The sequence below is a fragment of the Electrophorus electricus genome, chromosome 12 (genome assembly GCF_041902795.1).
Source record: "Electrophorus electricus isolate QZ-2024a chromosome 12, ASM4190279v1, whole genome shotgun sequence".
Taxonomy (NCBI): domain Eukaryota; kingdom Metazoa; phylum Chordata; class Actinopteri; order Gymnotiformes; family Gymnotidae; genus Electrophorus; species Electrophorus electricus.
In genome coordinates, this window is record NC_137508.1 from 14365269 (window position 1) to 14385000 (window position 19732).

The 19732-nt window shown below is 38.4% G+C and overlaps 1 protein-coding gene across 2 annotated transcripts in view; it reads right to left on the reverse strand.

The window, feature by feature from the left end:
- csmd1b (CUB and Sushi multiple domains 1b) overlaps positions 1-19732 on the reverse strand; it is a 265284-nt gene that overhangs the window by 194402 nt on the left and 51150 nt on the right. For both annotated transcript variants that reach the window (XM_027023454.3, XM_081724720.1), the window contains exon 2: positions 6205-6421. In XM_027023454.3, coding sequence (XP_026879255.2) covers positions 6205-6421 — 217 coding nt within the window. The remainder of the gene's footprint in view (positions 1-6204; positions 6422-19732) is intronic.

Here is a 19732-nt window from a genome sequence, read left to right on the forward strand (position 1 = left end):
AATGCTTCTGTGAGAGAACTTTCAGAAGTTACTATATAATCTGAGCGTGAAAACGCCACAATCAGGTGGTGCATGTCGCTTCATTTGCCACACGACCTGTGTGTTCTTATGTTATTATGTTTATTCCTTTAAAAACGTTTTTTGACCATCGTCGGTCATTGCTTCTGTTACATTGGCTTTCTTTAGTTCTGCTTAGTGCACTTTTATGATTGTTTTAGTTCATTTTATTAAACTCTTCAGTTGGAGACTTACGTTTGCTTTTTTCCCCGCATGTTCTACACACAACACCGAGCATTACTGATTGAGTGGATCTAATTGAAAACAATGTGTTGAATGGCTTTAAAATATATATTCATCAACCTTTGGTTCTTAATTTTGTCTTAGAAACAAATACAAGCATGAACCTCAAAATATCTTTAAAACACCGACAAAAAACAAAACAACCAAATGAGTCCAAACCTCTAGCTACTACTATAAGTTAATGCATACATTGTTTTTCCCCATCTCAATTCTACCCAAAGGTTTTTCCAACTCCAGCTACTTAACTTGCAAGTGTTTTGCCTTTGCTGTGGCTCCAGAGGAGAGTGGAGGCTGCCGTGACAGGTGCCTGATGGAGAGGAAAGCTGTGCTGCATGATGTGTGTTATCAGTCAGCAAGACAAGGAGTTGGACCCCATACTGGACACCATGCTGGATGCCTCATACTGGACACCATGTTCCTTCTGGAGTCCTCTCTCATATGTACCAGACAAAGGCGGCACACATCTCAGGTGCAGGCTGCAGTGAGATTCCGCGGTGGTGTTCATGCGACACGTCTGCAGATTAAGTATTAATGCAATGCTTCCACTAGCATAAGGCTGTCAGTTTATTCACAGCAATGGCCCTGATTGTTTAGCCAGACCCCTCCCCACCCCCAGTTCAATATTCTGCCCTTGTCCTCACTTTCACTTGATGACTGCTTGCTACTTTCTTCTCAATTTCCTTCTACAACTTTGTGACATGCGGAGAAGACTTGTGATATTTGCCCTATGCATACATAAAGAAGCTTATAGAATTATCAAAGTATGACAATAAGACCAGCGAGGTAAGCACCGTCTCTTTGCCAAATGCTTTCTTAGTTCAGCTAGCTTGAATCTCTGTCCCATGTGCTGGATTTGTTCGAGTCACTGGTTATCTGCGGGTGTCCTATTTTCTCTTTCTAAATATGGGGTACCCTGTTATGCATTCACGAGGCATGTAGGCCATTAACATAAAAAGACCTGGATTAAGGTTCCACTGACACCTTGTGGTGAGGAGACACAGCTCCGGAGAGAAGCGAGTCAGTGACTGGAACTCAGTTCCCGAGTAAATATTAAATCCATGGGTGGAGTACACCAGTCCGTGACGCTAGCACGTGCCATGTATTTGTACTGCACACACTTTTAAGGTTACACATTGGCTGCAGCATGTATGCCGTCAGTCTCTACAGTGAAAAAGACAAAGCTGCATTATTACCTACGAGACCAGACAGAGCTCTGTTGAATTGCTCCCCAAACACACTCACACGCCTCTCTCGGTCCTACACACACACACAGACCCTACAATAATGGTTCTTGCTTCATTAGCACAAGCACAGAGAGTTAGTAGTATCAAATCAGATACTGAATGGTACAAAGGAATTAGCATATGCTAACATGCTACATAAGCAATGCTACATAATGCCTTTGTTTTTGTTACTGACTCAACCAGTTATCAATCACTGACTTTCTTCTCTCATCAAAGCCTTTGCATGAACATGTTAATTTGCTATCACAGCTTCATCTATCAGACTATGTAGTGTCTGCACTCCACACCAAGCAGGCACTGTTATTTTTAGGTACACGATAAAGATATCACAGCGTGGACATTTTTTTTCATCTGTAATACACTCTGCTATTGCACTACGGCAACATCAATATAGTTTCATAGCCTCTATATTATATGCAGTCATCGATTCATAAACCAACATCAATCTTTATTAACACTGAAAATTGTCATGATCAGTCTGAGCACTATAGCTTGTTTGTAGATTCCATTGCAAAGTATTCATTGATAAAGGCAGCTATAAATATATAGTTCTCAATGTTAGAAAATGGAGAGTGAGGGGGGAGGGGATATAATCATCTTCTTAAGAAAGATGATAAAGACAACGAGAAATTACTTAATTAGGCTACTTGACTGAATTTGATGATATTTGTATTATAATCTTTCTTATAGTGACTTTACCAATTCACCTGTTTCATTGAAATGGAATAAAGATTTTGGTTTTTTTAAATACCTTCTAGCAGGTTTTTCAGACCAGATAAAATGGCAATAAAATTCATTAAGCTTATGTGAGCAGCCTGTGAACAGGAAAATCAATGAGATAGAAGGCATAAAAATCTGTGAGCATGGCTTATTTTATGTACAGTCTGATAAACGGAAAGGGAACAGAATGTTTCTACAAACAGAATTTTAGATATAGACATATCATCTGCTCTACACAATCATTTTATTATTTCATATTACAACCCATGCCTTTTCTGTTTGTATGTTGCACTTTTCCTATGCCTTTCTACTAAAGGCAGCTGTCATGAGATGTCATTACTAAAGGCAACATTATTTCTCTTGAGCTTTCAGTCTGTACCACTTCACCTTCTACTTCAGCAAGCAGCAGCACAACCTGAACAAATGTTCTTTACAACCACCTGTTGTCATACACAAGTTTCTTTATTGACTTTCTACAAGAAGCCCTGGATTCTTCTGCACTTTATATGACTCCTTAAAACAGGGACTTCTGCCAAGCCTAAGCTAACTGTGTCTCAAAGTAATCTGCACAGTAGACGATACATTTTGTAGGAGATTCAGTTGCTAGATCTCACAGCTATACACACTTTTATTCAGTCCAGCTCAAATGTCACCTACATCCTCTTTTTACATCTTCATTTAAATCCATTAACTATGTGTTAATATACATCACAAAATACAGCACAGTTTTGGTAATTCCAGAAGTAGGCTTGTCAAACCTTCTGGCCTTTCCTACCAGAGGCAGATCCCAAAATCTCAATAACAGTACAAAAAGTCATAAGTATGCTTCCTTTCAAAAAACTATTTTACAGCTCAGTGGTCCATCCAAAAAATGCCATAGCCAACTGGGGAAGAGTTGCCCTCCTATTCTCAAGCATGGCCTTATTTTCACCATTTATTTACTAGCATTGTGATTTGCTAATCATGCATTTGAGTGTTGTGTCTTCACACGACCATGCCAACAGTTCATTAATCAACATGGTCTTCATTCAGTTTTACTTGTCTTTAATTTAGTTACTAACTAAATAATTCACCTCCTAACCCACACTCTTCATGAATTAAACCAATCAATTTAGAACAGCTAAAGAAGCCCATATTCATTCATTAAATGTATAGAAATTATAATGTTTCTTGATATTTTAAAGTGAAGAACTCAAACAGCATGTAACAAAACCTTTTTTGTTTTCTTATAAGATACCTCACCACCTCATAGCCTCAATGTTTTCCACAGATGGATCCAAGGTTAAGCGCTGTATTCTCTATTCTACCCAACAACTCTTGGCTCAATTTTTGGTTCTTCACACAGGCCTAACTGCTAAGCAGTCAGTTCAAATATTCATTTCCATTCTTCTACTGCCACCAATGTTTCTATATTTATGCAGTGTCTCTGTGATTTACAGAACTTGAAGTACATGAAGTATACTCAGTATTAAGCATTGCCTTGACAAGAGAAAACCAGTGTGTCACTGTGAAAAAGTATTCTATTATGTCTGTTATCTTTGTGCAACAGTATATAACACAAGGCTCTATATAGTCAATAACTAGAAAAAGCAGAAAGGGAAATTACAACTTTGTATAGGCCTGACTCTCAGTACTGCAAATTAGTAGTAGCTTTTTTCCCCCTCTAAACACCACAACAAAAAACTAATTCATACCAATTAGGCAAGAAACTATTGCACCAAATGTCCATTCAAAGGAATAGTCTATGACAGGAATATTTGGTCAGCCAGTTACTTGCTAAAGCTAGCTTTCACCCCATATACTTCTATAGTCTTTGTAATTCCATTTGCTGGTCACAACTACACAGAGTCTGGAATGAAAACATAGTAGCTTTTTAATCACAGGTTCACTTATGAAATTCAGTCTGAGACTGAAACAAGTGTTGTGCACTTATACCAACTGAAACTGTTAAACCAACTGAAACTACATACTAAATAGTAAGCAAAAACTTCAACCTTTAACTATTCAGTGTGACTAATATTAGATTTTATCTAGTAACAAGGTTGAGGGGCATGACTACCCACATGAAGACTTCATAATACAGTATTTATATGATGTCTTTAAACAAAAAGTAAAACATTTTACACGTAACCTGTTAAAAGACTTTTATCTGATCAATTTTAGCTAGCAACAGGATCAAAACTCCTTGGTATTAATGTCAGGCTGATTAAAACAAGCAGCACTACACTGTGGGCTGTATCAAGAAAATCACTCTTCTGCAAGTACTGGACTGTGCCTCTTTCCTTGATTGCCTTGATTTACTACACAGAACTAGCCACTGCCAAACCATATGTATTATTTCTCAGTAACTACCTTTCCAATGTGTTGCCTCTCAGATCAGAGTACATTAGGCATCTCCAAAATCACTTACATTCTGTCTCTGGCTGCAGCTGAACCTGTACAAATGGACTCTCGATCCATTCTGCATCATTTTACCCATCAACCTCACAGCTCTATCTGAAACAACACCTTGGAAGTGCAAAAAAAAAATAAGAAAGCTGCTAATCAAATGTATGTACCATGTATTTCTGACCAAGCAATGTTCTAAAGAAAAATCTTGAAGAGATAAATGTTGGCCTCTTTAATTTGATTACAGAACATGTGTTTAGATCAATTGATCTTTACATGCTGTTTTGTAATATCTCCTGGCAATGGTGCAGCAGAAGTAAAGGATGCGTCATGGAAAAAGAGAGAGAGTATGTGAGAGTGAGAGGAAGAGAGAAAGAAGAAGTGAGAAAGAGAAAGTGAGAAAAGGGAGAGAGGGGGAGGCAAAAGAAAAAGGGAAAACGGACAGAAACATCAAGGTACATGAAGAGACTTACCAGTAATAGCAGTTATTGTACAGGTCCAAGTGCATTTCAAGCCTGTGGCCACCTCCATACATTTTAAGCCCCCTACCATAACACAGCTAATGTACGTCACATCTATATCACCAGCACTCAAAGTGCTACTTAAATAGAATCACGCAATGGACTTGGCTTGCACATATGCAACCTTTGACTACTAGTTGCCTACCAATTTAAAATACCTTTTTGGATCGGCAAACATTTTTGGTTCAATATCGCTTGAACCTGAAAGACCCCAGTTCAAACTTGGTCTCAGAACTGTTAGATCTTTGTGTTAATTGTTCAGTGCTTAAAAGCATTCTGCATCTAATTATAGGCACTCCATTTTCACCAGAAGCTCAAGCACTTTACTTTCACGTCTATTGATCATAGCTCTTCATAAAACACTTTTAGCTCCTCTAAAATGGTGCACATAATACACATACCTAGAGGCATTCTTTAAAAATCTTAAGTAGAGGAACTATAGAAACTCTGTTTATGCAATCACTGCAACCCAAACTTTAATTAAAATCTCTCTCTTTTTTCTCCCAAGATAGGGTGGGAGGTTTTTTTTAAATGACGTCTTTACATAAAATGGTCTGGTACTATTTATATTTAAATAAATGCCCATTGAGATCTCTGAGCGCAGTCAGAAGAGACGATAAGAAAGTGCGTTCCCATTGCCTGGGTGAACTCGTATGAGGCAGGGCAACTTGTGCACAGAGACCTGCGACTGCAGCACAAATCTGGAACTTCCAGGGGCAGGGGCACGTTATCATTCATGTACATTTTTTACAGCAACAGTGATCTGTTGAATGTGCTCTACACCACCAGAGGCGAGGAGAGGGCAGCAGGGAGAAGGCTATGAGGAAAAGGCAGCAGGAAGACGAAAGTATTGGGTAGAGGGTGGCAGGGACGGGCAGTAGTGGGATGACGGCAGTAGTTTGGAGAGGGCACCAGTGACAGGGCAGTAGTGGGAAGAGGGCAGTAGTCTGTAGAGGGTGGCAGGGAGAGGGCAGTAGTGGGTAGAGGGAGACAGAGAGAGGCCAACAGTGAGAAGGCGACGAGGCTCCTACCTCATTTTTAGGTTGCCCGGCTGTGGCTGCCCATCGTAAATGGAGACGATGTCAAAGTCCTCCTCCAGCGCGAAGGTGTGAAAGGACAGCTGGATCCTGTTGCGCTCGCCTGTCACTATGATCCACGTGCAGTTGGCGTAGTTGGGGTAACCGTGTGGGAAGCCAGGACTCTCTATGGTTCCATTCAGGCCTTGCACCACACCACCACATGGCTGACCTGGAGACAGGGCCACAAGAGAATCACTCGCCCTCAAATTCCCAAATGTACACATTAATTATAAATCCAGCAGTGGCATAAATGTAATCTGAATGGCACGCAAGCAGTGCGAGTCTAGTAAGATCTAATTATGCACTGGACATAATTTGAAATTTGTTACAATAACAGGAACCAGATTCACAAAAACATCATATTTTAGAACTACTACAAAACTTTTTAGGAGTTTTACTCATGCTATTACTCTCATGCTTCCATGTTACACTGATCCTTACACTTCTGATTAACTAACCTCAGTCAATGTCAGATCAAAAGCAATGATGATCAAAAGATTTGTCCTTGGAAATTAAGTTATTGATTGAGAAACAAAATCTTTTTTTATAAAAGAACAAAAAATCTTAGATCTTATTCAGTACCACATTGCTTGAAAATACTTAATCTTTCTTGAATGGCTGACAAAACTTTTCCAGTCAGATATCACCCTACACTTAATCATGATGAACCCAAAAATTGGAGGTCCAACACCAAATCTTCTTTTTAATGTGGTCATCTTTTATTTAGATGCTCACAGTAGATATGGGAACAATGTCCTAGATTTGTACTGATAATACGTTGTGTGAAATATATTATAATGCATTAAATTCACTATAGATAATTGGTTGTAGCCTCTTGTGTTTAGTTAGTCTACAGTCTGCATTTAGATTTGTTTCCAAGGAATGGTCTTAATCATTACCATATAAAAAACAAACAAGTAAACAAACACAAAATATAAACTCTTAGGTTGGAAGGCTCTTTTCAGAATTTGCTTCAATCTGAAACCTTAATAAATTATCTTTTGTTCCACAAAGTGTTTTAGCATTAAGAAGCTATATTTAATCAGAATAATGGTGGTGAGGGGTATGGACTGCTGGTCACTTTTTTATTAACTGACATGTTTCATTTGTTTGCATTCTGTGTGTAATGTTGGCACTATGTTTAAATGTAGAAGACAATGACAAATTTCCACTGCAGTGGACAACAAAATGCTTGTCTCTTAAGGCAACTGGAGCCTTCCCGTTGTCTCTCACACCCTGAAAAGTGCCATAGTCTTTGACTATTGCACATGCGTTACTCCTTCTTTACCAACAACTCCCCTACCCTATCCCAGTTCAGCTCATCTTTAGCACAGGAAAGAGTATGCCATCAAAGTTCAGCAGTTGTGTCACATGCTGCACTGAATCCCAATCATCAGCAATGCATTTGGGTCCATTAAAGAAGTGTATAGTCTTTGATGAAAGGAGATTATACCATTGTCCTCTCAACCTCTCTGGCTTTTTCCCTCTGAATAAGGCTAAATCTTTCCACCCTCAGCTGAGCACCACAAACTGAGGGTACACAGAGAGGAGTGTGTCTGCATATAGATGCCACCATTGATTTTGACTTGCTCATATGGTGATTCCCTGGCACAGCTTCATGTCAGTCTTCATGGCACTTTTTTCAGGATAGGCAAATAGCCAAAACCAGCTCAAAGCAAAAACATTTATTTCCCGTTACGTAAGTGGCAAAGATTTGCTAAGAAAAATGTGACTATGTTTTATTGTTGTCTGATTAAATCATTTTAGAACATTAATGCATTTCAGAGGAGATATGAATGAAAGCAAGAGCGAAGACCAAATGACATCTAAAGGCTTCATGAAAGACCCTTCATGTGTTCTATGGCATTTCACTGCCATAAAGTTACTGTGTAATGCTGAGCATAACAATTTTATTTAAATCTTCTTAAAAGAGTCTTCCCCCTTCGCCTCCTGTCAATACAACATGTGTTTGTTGGGGGGGATTAATCATGTGTTCCCAATAGGGGTCGTGACCCTATCATTCCTTCCATATCACTCCTCCATTAATCATGCCACAGTGTTCTTCACCTTTCAGCAATGCACCCATTCATCACTTGGTGGCTCCAAGTGTGGCCCCAGCATGAGGGAAAAGGGCCATTTGATGGAGAGGCTTTCAGATAAAACTTAAATAATTGTCTCCCTTTTGACTGATTCAAAACATAATCAGTCAGCACATTAACAGACAGCAATGGGTGCAAAGGTTGATGATGGCAACCGCTCATAATGTTCTGCAGTTGGACAACAGTCATCAACCCAGCATTCTCTGGTTCAAGATGGTCATGAAGTTAACTTAAGGATTCAGCTGCAGAATATGTGAGAGCATACTGCGTGACCAGTTGCATTAAAACATTTTCTCAAACATGTAAACCTTCGTTTTGAAGGCCTTTGTTATGGCCTGAGAGAAATGGGGAACATTAAGCAGGTGTTTTATAACAGCAGATTCCATAGAGATACAATCCACAGCCCACAGATGAAATGCACCATCTCTCTGAGCTCTTGGCACTCACTGCACACAACATGCCTACAAGACACACTTTGCAGCTAGATGATGTAGAAATCTATAACCTTTCCAAAAATGCCAGCCATTTGTAAGCTCTAGTTCTAGCTCAGGTATCGTATCTAGAAACACTTGCAATGAAAAATAAATCTGAGCATCTATATAATGGCATTGTCATAATATTGTGTTAATGTCTGTGCAGTTGTGGAGGCCAGTGCAGCCTTCCTTGTTTATCATTCTCCACTTCAGTGGATGATGTCCCAGCAGACTGTATCTGACAACCAATGTGCTCGACACTGTTAAACAGGACGTTCCTCCTTATAAATCAAACCATACCTCATTAAAACATTAAATTAAATACCTCTGAGGTTTTACAGCTGGGAAAACAAAACCTTACCCTCAGGACTGGAGCTGTAACTGACAGCTCTAGAGCAGGGCCTGGCAGCTAGACATAGATATGTCATACATATCATCACCAAGCTTTGAGCATACAGACAAGGGTTGCATGGTCATACAGGCGAGGGTCCAAGGTACTGAAATGAGGCATGTCCAAAGGCAAAACAGGTTCAGAGTCACAGCTACAAAGAAGCTCAAAATTACAGTCAACCGGGAAATAAATAAGACTCAGGCAGCACAAATGATTGGTGAGACTCTGAAAAGAGCAGCAGTGTGGAGAGAGACTTTACAACCCATTGGTTGATTTCTATTATATATGGTGCAGGTGTTCACAGCAACTGCTGAGGGCTAGTAGACTGGCAATTTTGAAGGTGGTTAAGTCAAGAGAATGATCAGCTATGTGACAAGATGTTCTCCAATCTAGGGCTAAAGAGTCACAGTATTATAGACCTTGGTATTTTAGTAGTTCAAGAGCTGAAAAAATACCAAGCCATCGAAGAGGCACAAACCCAGTCTATATGAAAGATTTGATCTTGGTCATATACTGAATGTCTGTCCCCTTGGCTGATCTACACACACATACACACACACACACACACACACACACACACACACATCTTACATATATTGTTTCATCCACCTACGATCACATTTGTGGTTTATTTTCAAGTGTTAACTCTTTTTTAACTCTGAATTTCCTCTTTCTCTCAGCATTATTAGGGCATATCAAAAGGACTGAAGGAGTTTCACTTCTTTTAACATCATTTTTTTCTCTGGTTTGGAATATGTGTGAAATACCTACATAATGTCCCATGACGATGTAACTGGTGGAACAATCACAGATTACATTATATACAACATATATTTGATATATATATATATATATATATATATATATATATATATATTTGATATATATATATATATATATATATATATATATATAATATCACTATTTTTTCCCAAATAATTATACAGCCTTGACTAATTTAATAAAATGTTCACATTTTCTAGCTGGGAGTTTCTAGCTGGGACACGTGGCTACTTCCTCTCCTCTTTCTTCTTTCTGGAATACAGATGATCATTGTTTGTAGGCTGCAAGGCTACTCTGCCCTTGCCATAGACCACCTTGTAATCTAGGGTAAAATACAGCCTTAATTGTCCTACTGATAGTATTTGGTATTGATTTGTAGGTGTTATCACTATAGTGCCCCACCTGAGCTCAGCAGCCAATAAATTCCCATGCAATTTCTTCTGTATAGCAGCCATGCCCCAGTCACATACTGAAATGGATGACATTAAATAAACAGCTACAAATTCACTATTAAAAAAAAAAAAGAGGTATATGAATTGTATGTATGATTACAGATTACTGTACAACATGCAACATAGTTAGTATAGCTAGTAAATCAGATGCTCATTAAAATTATGTGAGTAGTCTATTAATATAAGTGAACTCATAAGTAAAGAGACACATTTTAAGCTATTCTATGCATGCTTGAAGACTGGAAGGCCTTCCTGATCACATTCATATAGGCTGTCACTAATGTGTCAACAAAAACACTTAGAAATTAAGAATATCTCTCATTTGGGAAGTTGGTGTCTCCTAACATTCAGTATGCTACCATTAGACGTGTACTCTCACTGGTCTCACAGTAGTAAATAAAACAACTGCTTGTATTAATTTGTTTAAAGGAACTCAAAGTGTATAGAAATCATTGCTGGAATAACTAATAATTTTGCTGTACATGTTCAGCCAAATTATATAGCATTCTTTCATAGCAGTCAAAATTACATCAGTCTTAACTCTCCACATGGGATGTCATTCTAAGCATGAAATATAATTTATTCAAGTTATTAAACAGCACTTCACTCATTGCCTTGGATGAAAAAAAGAGAACAAAACAACAATAAATCAAAGATTCATGCATATCTCAAGGTGAACTCTATGTTCACTGAATATGCTATTTACACAAGCATGCTATGTCAACACCACTGGTATGACAACACCACTACAAATGGAGGTTTGGTGGCTGCTTGGATATCATCACTATGAGACTCTGTAATTAATACATCTAAGGGATGAAAAATGCCATGTTTCACTTACAGAGAACTCACAGACATCTGCGCATGCATTAGCACTAACTAGCTAACAGAAAGGGGCATGGATATATTACACAGGCAATAGAGAAACATCATTATTTGTCAGAACATATGGTTGTTTTTGTTGTTGGTTGTGTTATCATTGTACATTCAAGTTTACCATTACACATCACAAATAAATATCAGTTCACTCGTCATGTAAATGTTGCATTATGTTCAACAATCTTGCCAAGTCATAAAAATACCTTCCCAGACAATATAACTGCACTTTAACTACAGTGAACTGACAACAGCTTTGTGCAAAGTCAAATATCTGCAGGTTCGAAAATCCATATGCATAATTAATTATCAAACGCATTCAGCTGCATTCAGTTAATTTACTGTACAGATGTAAGCATACTGTGCAGCAGACAACAAAATACCCAACAATACAAACTCAAAAAAAAGAAAAAGATTCTATGAGAGGTTTATGACACCTTGGACCCCAGTAATCACCTTAATTACCTTTGCAACCTTGAGAAAAATATAGCACATATATTACAGGAGGTGTCACTTCCCAGACAAATGCAAGGTTTTCCCCTCCGTGCACACATACATCAGCCCCCTCTAACTGATGTATTCAAGGTTTCCAGGGCTTGTTGTAAATTTAAAAACCCTATGAATAAACACATTTTACCTTTAATAGGTCACCAACACAAGCAGGTAGTTATATGCAACTGAATAGATTATTTAAACATGCATGGTAACTATTTAAATGCTATAAGAAAAACTCCCTGAATTTCCTCAGTATTAGGATGTGGAATTCATTGTCCCTTTCAATCTGTTATTTTTTATAAGGAGTACTTACCCTGTATCTCCCTGGTGCCACGAGCTTATACAAACTAGTTCTCTTATAATCCTACAATGGTTTTTTTGTGTGAATGTATGAGTATTTATGAACTTGATTTAACAAACAGAGCTGATAAACAAAAAGGAGGGGAAAAAGGTTCCTATGAATTCCACCAAGGCACTAATATTTCTGGTGTATGTTTTTACTCAGCATGTCTTTTGAACAAAACTCCTAAGGCTCACCACTTGGCTTTGGCAAACTGAGACTGATGTTCTTTTCTTAGGACTTGCAAAAACATGATATGGATGAAATATACTCTATGCATAAAAAAGTCTACTTTTGGCAAAAGTCTACTCCCAAATGGTTTGTACAGCAGCTCCTGCCCTGAGCACCAGGAAACACCGTAGGCGCCTGCCGAAAACATCAAAGCAGTCATCTTGTCCTCACACTGCCCTTTTCTAAACCTCAAACCAAAGCTAGCCAACTCAATGTTTACAAAACCGTGTTAGATAAACACTTCTGTACAGTCACCTTATTCATTCTGCTCTTGCTCTCTGTCATCGCCATAGCTCTTCCTCCTTCCACCTTTTATAAGATGAGACCAGATCCACCTACAGCTACTCAAACTCAAAGTGCTGTGTCTATGATCTTTATCGAGATGCCCCCTGGTTAACAGCATCAAATGCATGATCGTTTTGGGCAATTTTTAGTTCTCCTTCCATTCAATGTAATAAAAAAACAAAACAAAAAAAAGATTTTATGGGTCTCAATGCATTGCTATGAGTTTAAGGAATGAGTGTGCTATCAGAGAAAAATATATTTCTGACTGACTATTGTGAACAGAACCTTTGTCTAATACTGATTACTGGTCTAGATCCGATTATTCTAAAAATGGGATTTTCAGCCAATTACTGAACAATTTTCTGCTTTGGCTGAAGCAATATCAAAGTGAACCCAAATCAAGATGGATGTCTAAAATGAAGCCTTGTCACTAGAAAACACATCTACACATGACATATCATTCATCTTCCCTGGATTTGATGCACACAAATCAGGATATTATACAAATGCAATTTGTGTTGTAGGGTCTGTCAATCACTTTACCCACACAAATAATTGGAAATGTTCAGCAAACAGGCATATTTACAGTAGTATGCATAGAGACATACCATTCCCTCAACACCAAATGATCCCACAATCCATAGCACAGATTTCTTTTTCAGTTATACTACCCATAACATGACTACATAAACAAGCGCACACACACACACACACACTGTAGTGGCAGATATTTTTGTTTATTTGTGAGGTTTTTTTCATTAACAATAGTTTTGTAATTTTGTTTGACTTTAAGCACTGAGGGTTAAGGGCCCAGGGGCCCAACAGTGGCAACCCAGCAGTGGTGGGGCTCGAATCAGCAACCCCCAAAACACAAGTCAAGCACCCTAACCACCAAGCCCTATTGCACATTATTAGCATGCAGTCGTATATGCCTGGTGTAATTTTATATTATTATTTCCATGGCTTAACAAAGTGTGGGGAACTGAAAAAGTGGCACAGCAACCCAGCTTGGCACACAATACATGAATGGTATTGGTAGAGCTGCATAAGTAGTTATTTAATATGGTTTGATTGTGTCAGCCAGGACAGCATGATGAATTAGCAATTGACTTCTGACCCTACTCAGCACCCAAGATTTGCGAAATAATGCAGATACAAATTACACACATATTTACACTCAACATGTACCCAAATAGTGTAATATGTATAAATGTCCCTGTGTAACTGATATTAAATAAAAATCAGTGTGGCCTTTGTTTAGAAGGCATACACTGCTAGCTTATCTCTGGTGCATCTTGTTGCAAAGCATGACTCAGTTTCATCTTTCTCTCTCCAGCTCTCCCTCTCGCATTGAAAATGTGTCTTACATTCACATTCTTCTGGAGTTAAGAGGCTTTAAATAATTTTCTCTATAAGCCTAAAAACGTGGGTTCTGACCTTTTCAAAACTTTGGAACTTTTTTTCCCCATTGAAACTTCTGATTAAGAACAAACAGAAAGCCAGAAAAGCATGGTTCTTTTTTCCAGATTTAAATGAACGCCACCCCTCAAAAAAGTTGCTCTCCACTGGTTTCCTCCAATTTAACCTTCAGGCACTATTTTAATAATATGACTCACTATGCACATTCCGACTGACACGGAAATGTAGAGTAAACAAACGTATCCTACCCCAAATTTAACATAGCTAGCTATCAAGTTCCTTTCTACTTAGTAGGCCTACTCTTGGCACTAGATCAAAACGAATCCTGACGGGAGGGAAAAGCGTTTCTGTTATGACTAAATATTACATACTTACAGAAAACCTAAGCTCATTAATATATTGTATTTACTGGCTCAAACTAGCTAAATAAATCATATCCCTTACAATAATTAACATCTATGGCGCAATTGAAAGAGGCTAGCGTCACTAGCCTCTGCATTTTACCTCCTGCAGCTCACAGTGACCCCTACTGACCAAACTAACGTTGTGCGCCCTAACCCATATGCTTAACAACTTCGGAAGAGCCCTTTATATACTTACCGGAATATTTTAGCACGACTGAATGACAGCGCACTTTGGAGAGCGGATTTGAAAGTGACAGATTGCGAAGCTGCATTAAAACTTTCTTCCACACATGAATAAAGTTGCAGAGCAGGCTGCTTTAATCCTTCGTTACCATGGTGACATCAGCCCCAGCAGTACGACTATGCGCTGGAATTATGCAGTGCTTGATCTTTCTGACCAAAATACCAAGAACATTAGCCAACAACTAAATGAACACACAAAGAGAACACCTAACGTGTACATGTCTCAATGTTTAGTTACCCTGCTTAGTGGTAGATTAGTTCACTCTTTAACATTGCAAAAATAGCTGTGTGTAGCTAATCAGCGTAGTGTAGGGGTACAAACCAAAACAGAGGCGTTTAAATTCTCCTCCAACAGAATTGGCCTGTCTTCTGCATGTTCAGTCACAATCGTGCGTGGCATAAATCAGACACCCACAACAGATGAATAGATTAATTAATGATTACATCGCCAGGGGAAGTGCGTAAATGCAGTTTTGTTCTTAAGAAATAGGCACGTTACCTCATCTGGGGATAGAGGCATCAGTACTCTCGTGACAGCGCGCCGCTCGCGTTTAAGGCGACGCTAAAATGCATGAGTGACGTAAACAAAAGGACTGGAGGCTTCTGCAGAAAAAAAAAGATTTAGAGCATTATTTATTACTTCCTCGTAATTTCACTGTTCCTACTTTTCTAATCTCGAACAGGCCAAAACAAACCAGAATAAACCCCAAAACAAACAAATACCCCCCCCCCCTTAAAAAACAAAAAAACAAAAACAAAAACCCAAATCAGAATGCAGAATTGCATGATGTAACATGCAGTTCCACTGCGGTGAGGTTTTCAGTAGTGAGCTTGAATTCCTGTTATCACTGCTCTAAATTATCACTCAGATTTTAGGAGTATCTTGGAATTATGATTCAGATATTAGAGCTGTAGAAATAACATTAACATGGAAAACTGGCCTGGGCTCCAAATTGTCATTGACAGTCCCAAACCAAAAAGAATAAGTAGTGAAGCCATCTATCCAAATTAAGACCTGGCTAAAATTAGAGTTAATTTGCAAGCCAGAAATAAAACAGAAAGCTCTATCATAAATATTTTCTGTCATGCACAGTAAAATGACCAGTGTTGTGTGTGTTTTGCTCACGTGTTGAATTAACACGTATAGTGTTTTCCAGACCAATAGTCCTTAACCTATAGGCTAATAAGGACTGCCAGTGGTAAAGTGCCACAGTTTTTTTAAATCCACTTAAATTCCATGCAATTTATTTTAATTATTTTAAGTCTAGACTTCATGCTAGTTCAGGTAACTAGCACTAAGGGTTAATCCAACATTTGAGATTTTTCTGCATTGGTATAAAAAAGTGATAGGGAGCTCTGGTCCAATATGCATTAAATTTGCTGTATATATTATGTCCCTGAAGTGAAAAAAAAAGAAAATTCCTTTTTGTTAATGTAGGACTTTATTTCTAGCAGTGTGAAGAGGTTGACTGATAGACCATGTATTGATCAATGGAAAGAACCAATGCTGCAAGTATATTAAAAAGTGTTCTCTCGCAATGGCAAGTGGTATGAGCAGGCCACATGGCCAGATAAGAGAGGTCTGCACTCCCAGTTAGATAGAACTCCAACCAGGACAAGAGGCCAACTGAGCATGATTGGATTTTGTGTCTGAAATAAACGACAAATGAACAAGATAGATATGAAACAGGGCCTCACAACCTGGAATGAGATAGAAGGAATGTGTGTGTGTTAAAGAGAGAGAGAGAGAGAGAGAGAGAGAGAGAGAGAGAAGAGAGAGAGAGAGAGAGAGAGAGAGAGAGAGAGAGAGAGAGAGAGAGAGAGAGAGAGATTCATCTGAAAGAAGCAAGGCTCAGTGGATTACCCACAAAGGATTTAGTTGGAGTTGGAGACATGCCCTAAACGATTCCATGTGGTCATGGTTTCAGCATATGTGCATGAATGAGTATGAATACTCTTCACAGAACAATGGTGCTGATAATACAGTATTCTGTATTTTCTTTGTGAGCTTTCTTTGAGGGAACAATGAGAAGGAATAGAAAATTCACATTCAAGAAAATTCAAAAATAGACTTGCAGTCCATCAATATAATATTATTACATTTTGAAAACAGTTGCCATAAAATATCTGTGCTTGCCAAATTGTTATGAAAATAAGTTATAGCTTATCTGAAGAGAATTATATTTCATGATTGCCCTGGGTGAAAACTTCATGACAGAATCAATATGACTATCAAACACTACTGGGTTGCAAAACAATTAACATATGTAGTACCTGTCTTCAACATCCAGAGAAGCAACCTTATTTTAAGATGCTTAAAACCTTCCTACATCATAAATAAATAAATAAACATTTAAAAGCCTGACCTCGAGAATGTGATCATATTTTACAATATTTTACAAGTAATGAATCAAAGTACCTTACACTTAGTTAAATGAAGTGCCGATCATTACAGATCTGTGAGTAATTGTTCTGTGTTGGTGATTAATTGTGCAGCACTAGCACTAGCCAACCGGGAGCAGTACACTGATGGGGAATGTCATTTTGAGTGGGATCTCTAGGGAATAACTCACAGAACCCCCATACCCTCATTATCTCTCACTTACACTTTCCCAGATAAAAAATACTGTTGCGTGTTTATCTGGGAAGTAGCCAATGCTCATAATAAAGCCAATACCTACAATCTTTACGAAACAATGAATATGGATGTGTCCATGGGTAATTAATTGACTTAGCTTCTAGCTTCAAAATGAATGAATCAACTAATAGGCTTAAAAAATAATGTGTAAGAGAGGGTGACAGGTGTGATTTATTGCCTAAATACAGCATAGACATATACAATGCCTTATACATTTTTGTAGGCTTAATGTAGTCTTAAAAGGTTATCAGAGAACAATGGGGAGTCCATGATGCCAAAAGTACATGCCATATGAGGTACAAATAGACAGTTATTTATCTAGTGACAGAGAACCCGAAACATATTTAAACGCGGGGATATCAGCATTTATATAAATTGCACTCCAGCGCCAGGAAGTGGATGGTAAACAGGAGTGTACTGACTCCAGGTCAGGCATTTTGAAGATATTCAAATGAAGCTCCTTTCAGCCACAGTACAATCCAGCATCGGAAAGAGATGTTCCTTCAATTAGAAATTTCACCTTATCATGCAAGGTTATATACCCTAGCAAAGATTTTAATAAATGAAAGTTGGCATGATCTCATTTTCCCAGTATGAATATATGAGCTATAGGGTTTTTTTTAGCAATGTCAGCAATTTTTCAGATTTCAAAACTCAGAACTAGCAATATTAGCATAACTTTGCTTAAAGTATTTCTTTAAGACGAATGTCCACATCAATATAGTAAGTATTAGCTGCATCATGTTCTTGACTGACATAAAGTGTTAGCACTCAAAGCACACAGGTTTTCAAAAGTGTGTACTATGGTTCTATTCCACAGATAATGACACTGGACTCTGCAAAGGTATGAAGAACAACTGAGAGCATCGTTGCAAAGGCTCTGTGGTCTTAGATCAACCCAGTTTTTGTTTGCAAACTATTTAATATTGGAGTGAGAATTAATCACTATGTTCAACAAACTGCCAGCGCTGTACTCTGGGTCATCTACGCATACATACCACATGTATTCACCGAGTCACAGTTTTCACACAGATTAATAAGAAATTTAAGCAGTCACAGAAATAGGGCCAAGGTCATTCCAGGACTAACTTGCAGTTCAATAATTGACACCATAATAAGTGGACATGCTGCTTTGTATAGTGCGTACCATCTGAGAAGAACCTTTGGCATTACGAAGTCTTTGCCCATTACCATGGGCATCACTTGTCATCACTGATGACAAGACATCTTCCAAACTAACATGAAGTCTCAATCAATAATCCTGTGTCAGAAAACTCTTATCAGTGTGTAAAGCAAATGTCACAAATTCCCCCTCTCCTATCCTGAGTGTGCTGACTTCAGGTTCACAGCCTACACTCCTCCACCCTCTTTTGACCTCTGTCTCCATAACCCCAAGCAAACTGGCATTTAGAACATGTTAGTGTAATGGGGCAAAGCGGGGACATGCGTAAACATGGTCAGGGGAGAAAGATGAGAGCACTTCCCTACTCTGTCCTGAAGAGTAAGGAGCGTTTAAAGCAACTGGCTGACTGTTCAGTTTTCTTTCAGCAACTCTCAAGCCTTAGCAAATGCTTCATACATTAATAGAAAATGGTAAGGCTACAGACTATGAAGGTCAGAATACAAATTCTTACTGCTCTCTTTCAGAGACACATTGAATGAGGGGTTTAATTAATCAACAAAGGCAGATAATGTGTTTGGGTCAATCCAGTGGGTGTAGTGATTTTGGGCCAGATTTTAGAACCATTAGTCTTGATTCCATCCATTATATAATGGGAAGGGGAGTGGGCAATTGACAGAACTTCTGAGACAGAGGAGAGCAAAACTTCATTATCATAAGGAGTAAACTTTAGGATAAATGGCTCAGTAGAGAATTAGGGAATAAAAACTGAGACTATAGAGACACTTGGAACTCAGAGCAGGATGGCACACAATATAGCATTGCAGACATCATATCTCCTGCTTTACAACATGCATCCTTCAAGACACTTTATATTTTAATAAACCCCTTCAAATCAAGTCCATTACACACACTCAAAACTTGGAGGCCTGGAGCATTTTTCTCACATTGTTTGATGCATCTACCATTCTGCATCACTGCCCAAGCCACAATTTAATGAACCATGACAGATATTTATGTTCTGAACTGGCTCTGGTATCTTTTGAGGGCCTTCAGACTTTATTTTGGTATAATGTCATGTTTATAACCACTTTTATATTGGATCTTAGTGAAGGAACAAAATGACAAATTGTGCCCTTGAATTTCTACTCAGGAAACATCAGATGAGGTGTCTACACCCAGATTTACAGTGGTGCTTGTCTACTGTTCCACCACCTTCTTGGGATATCAT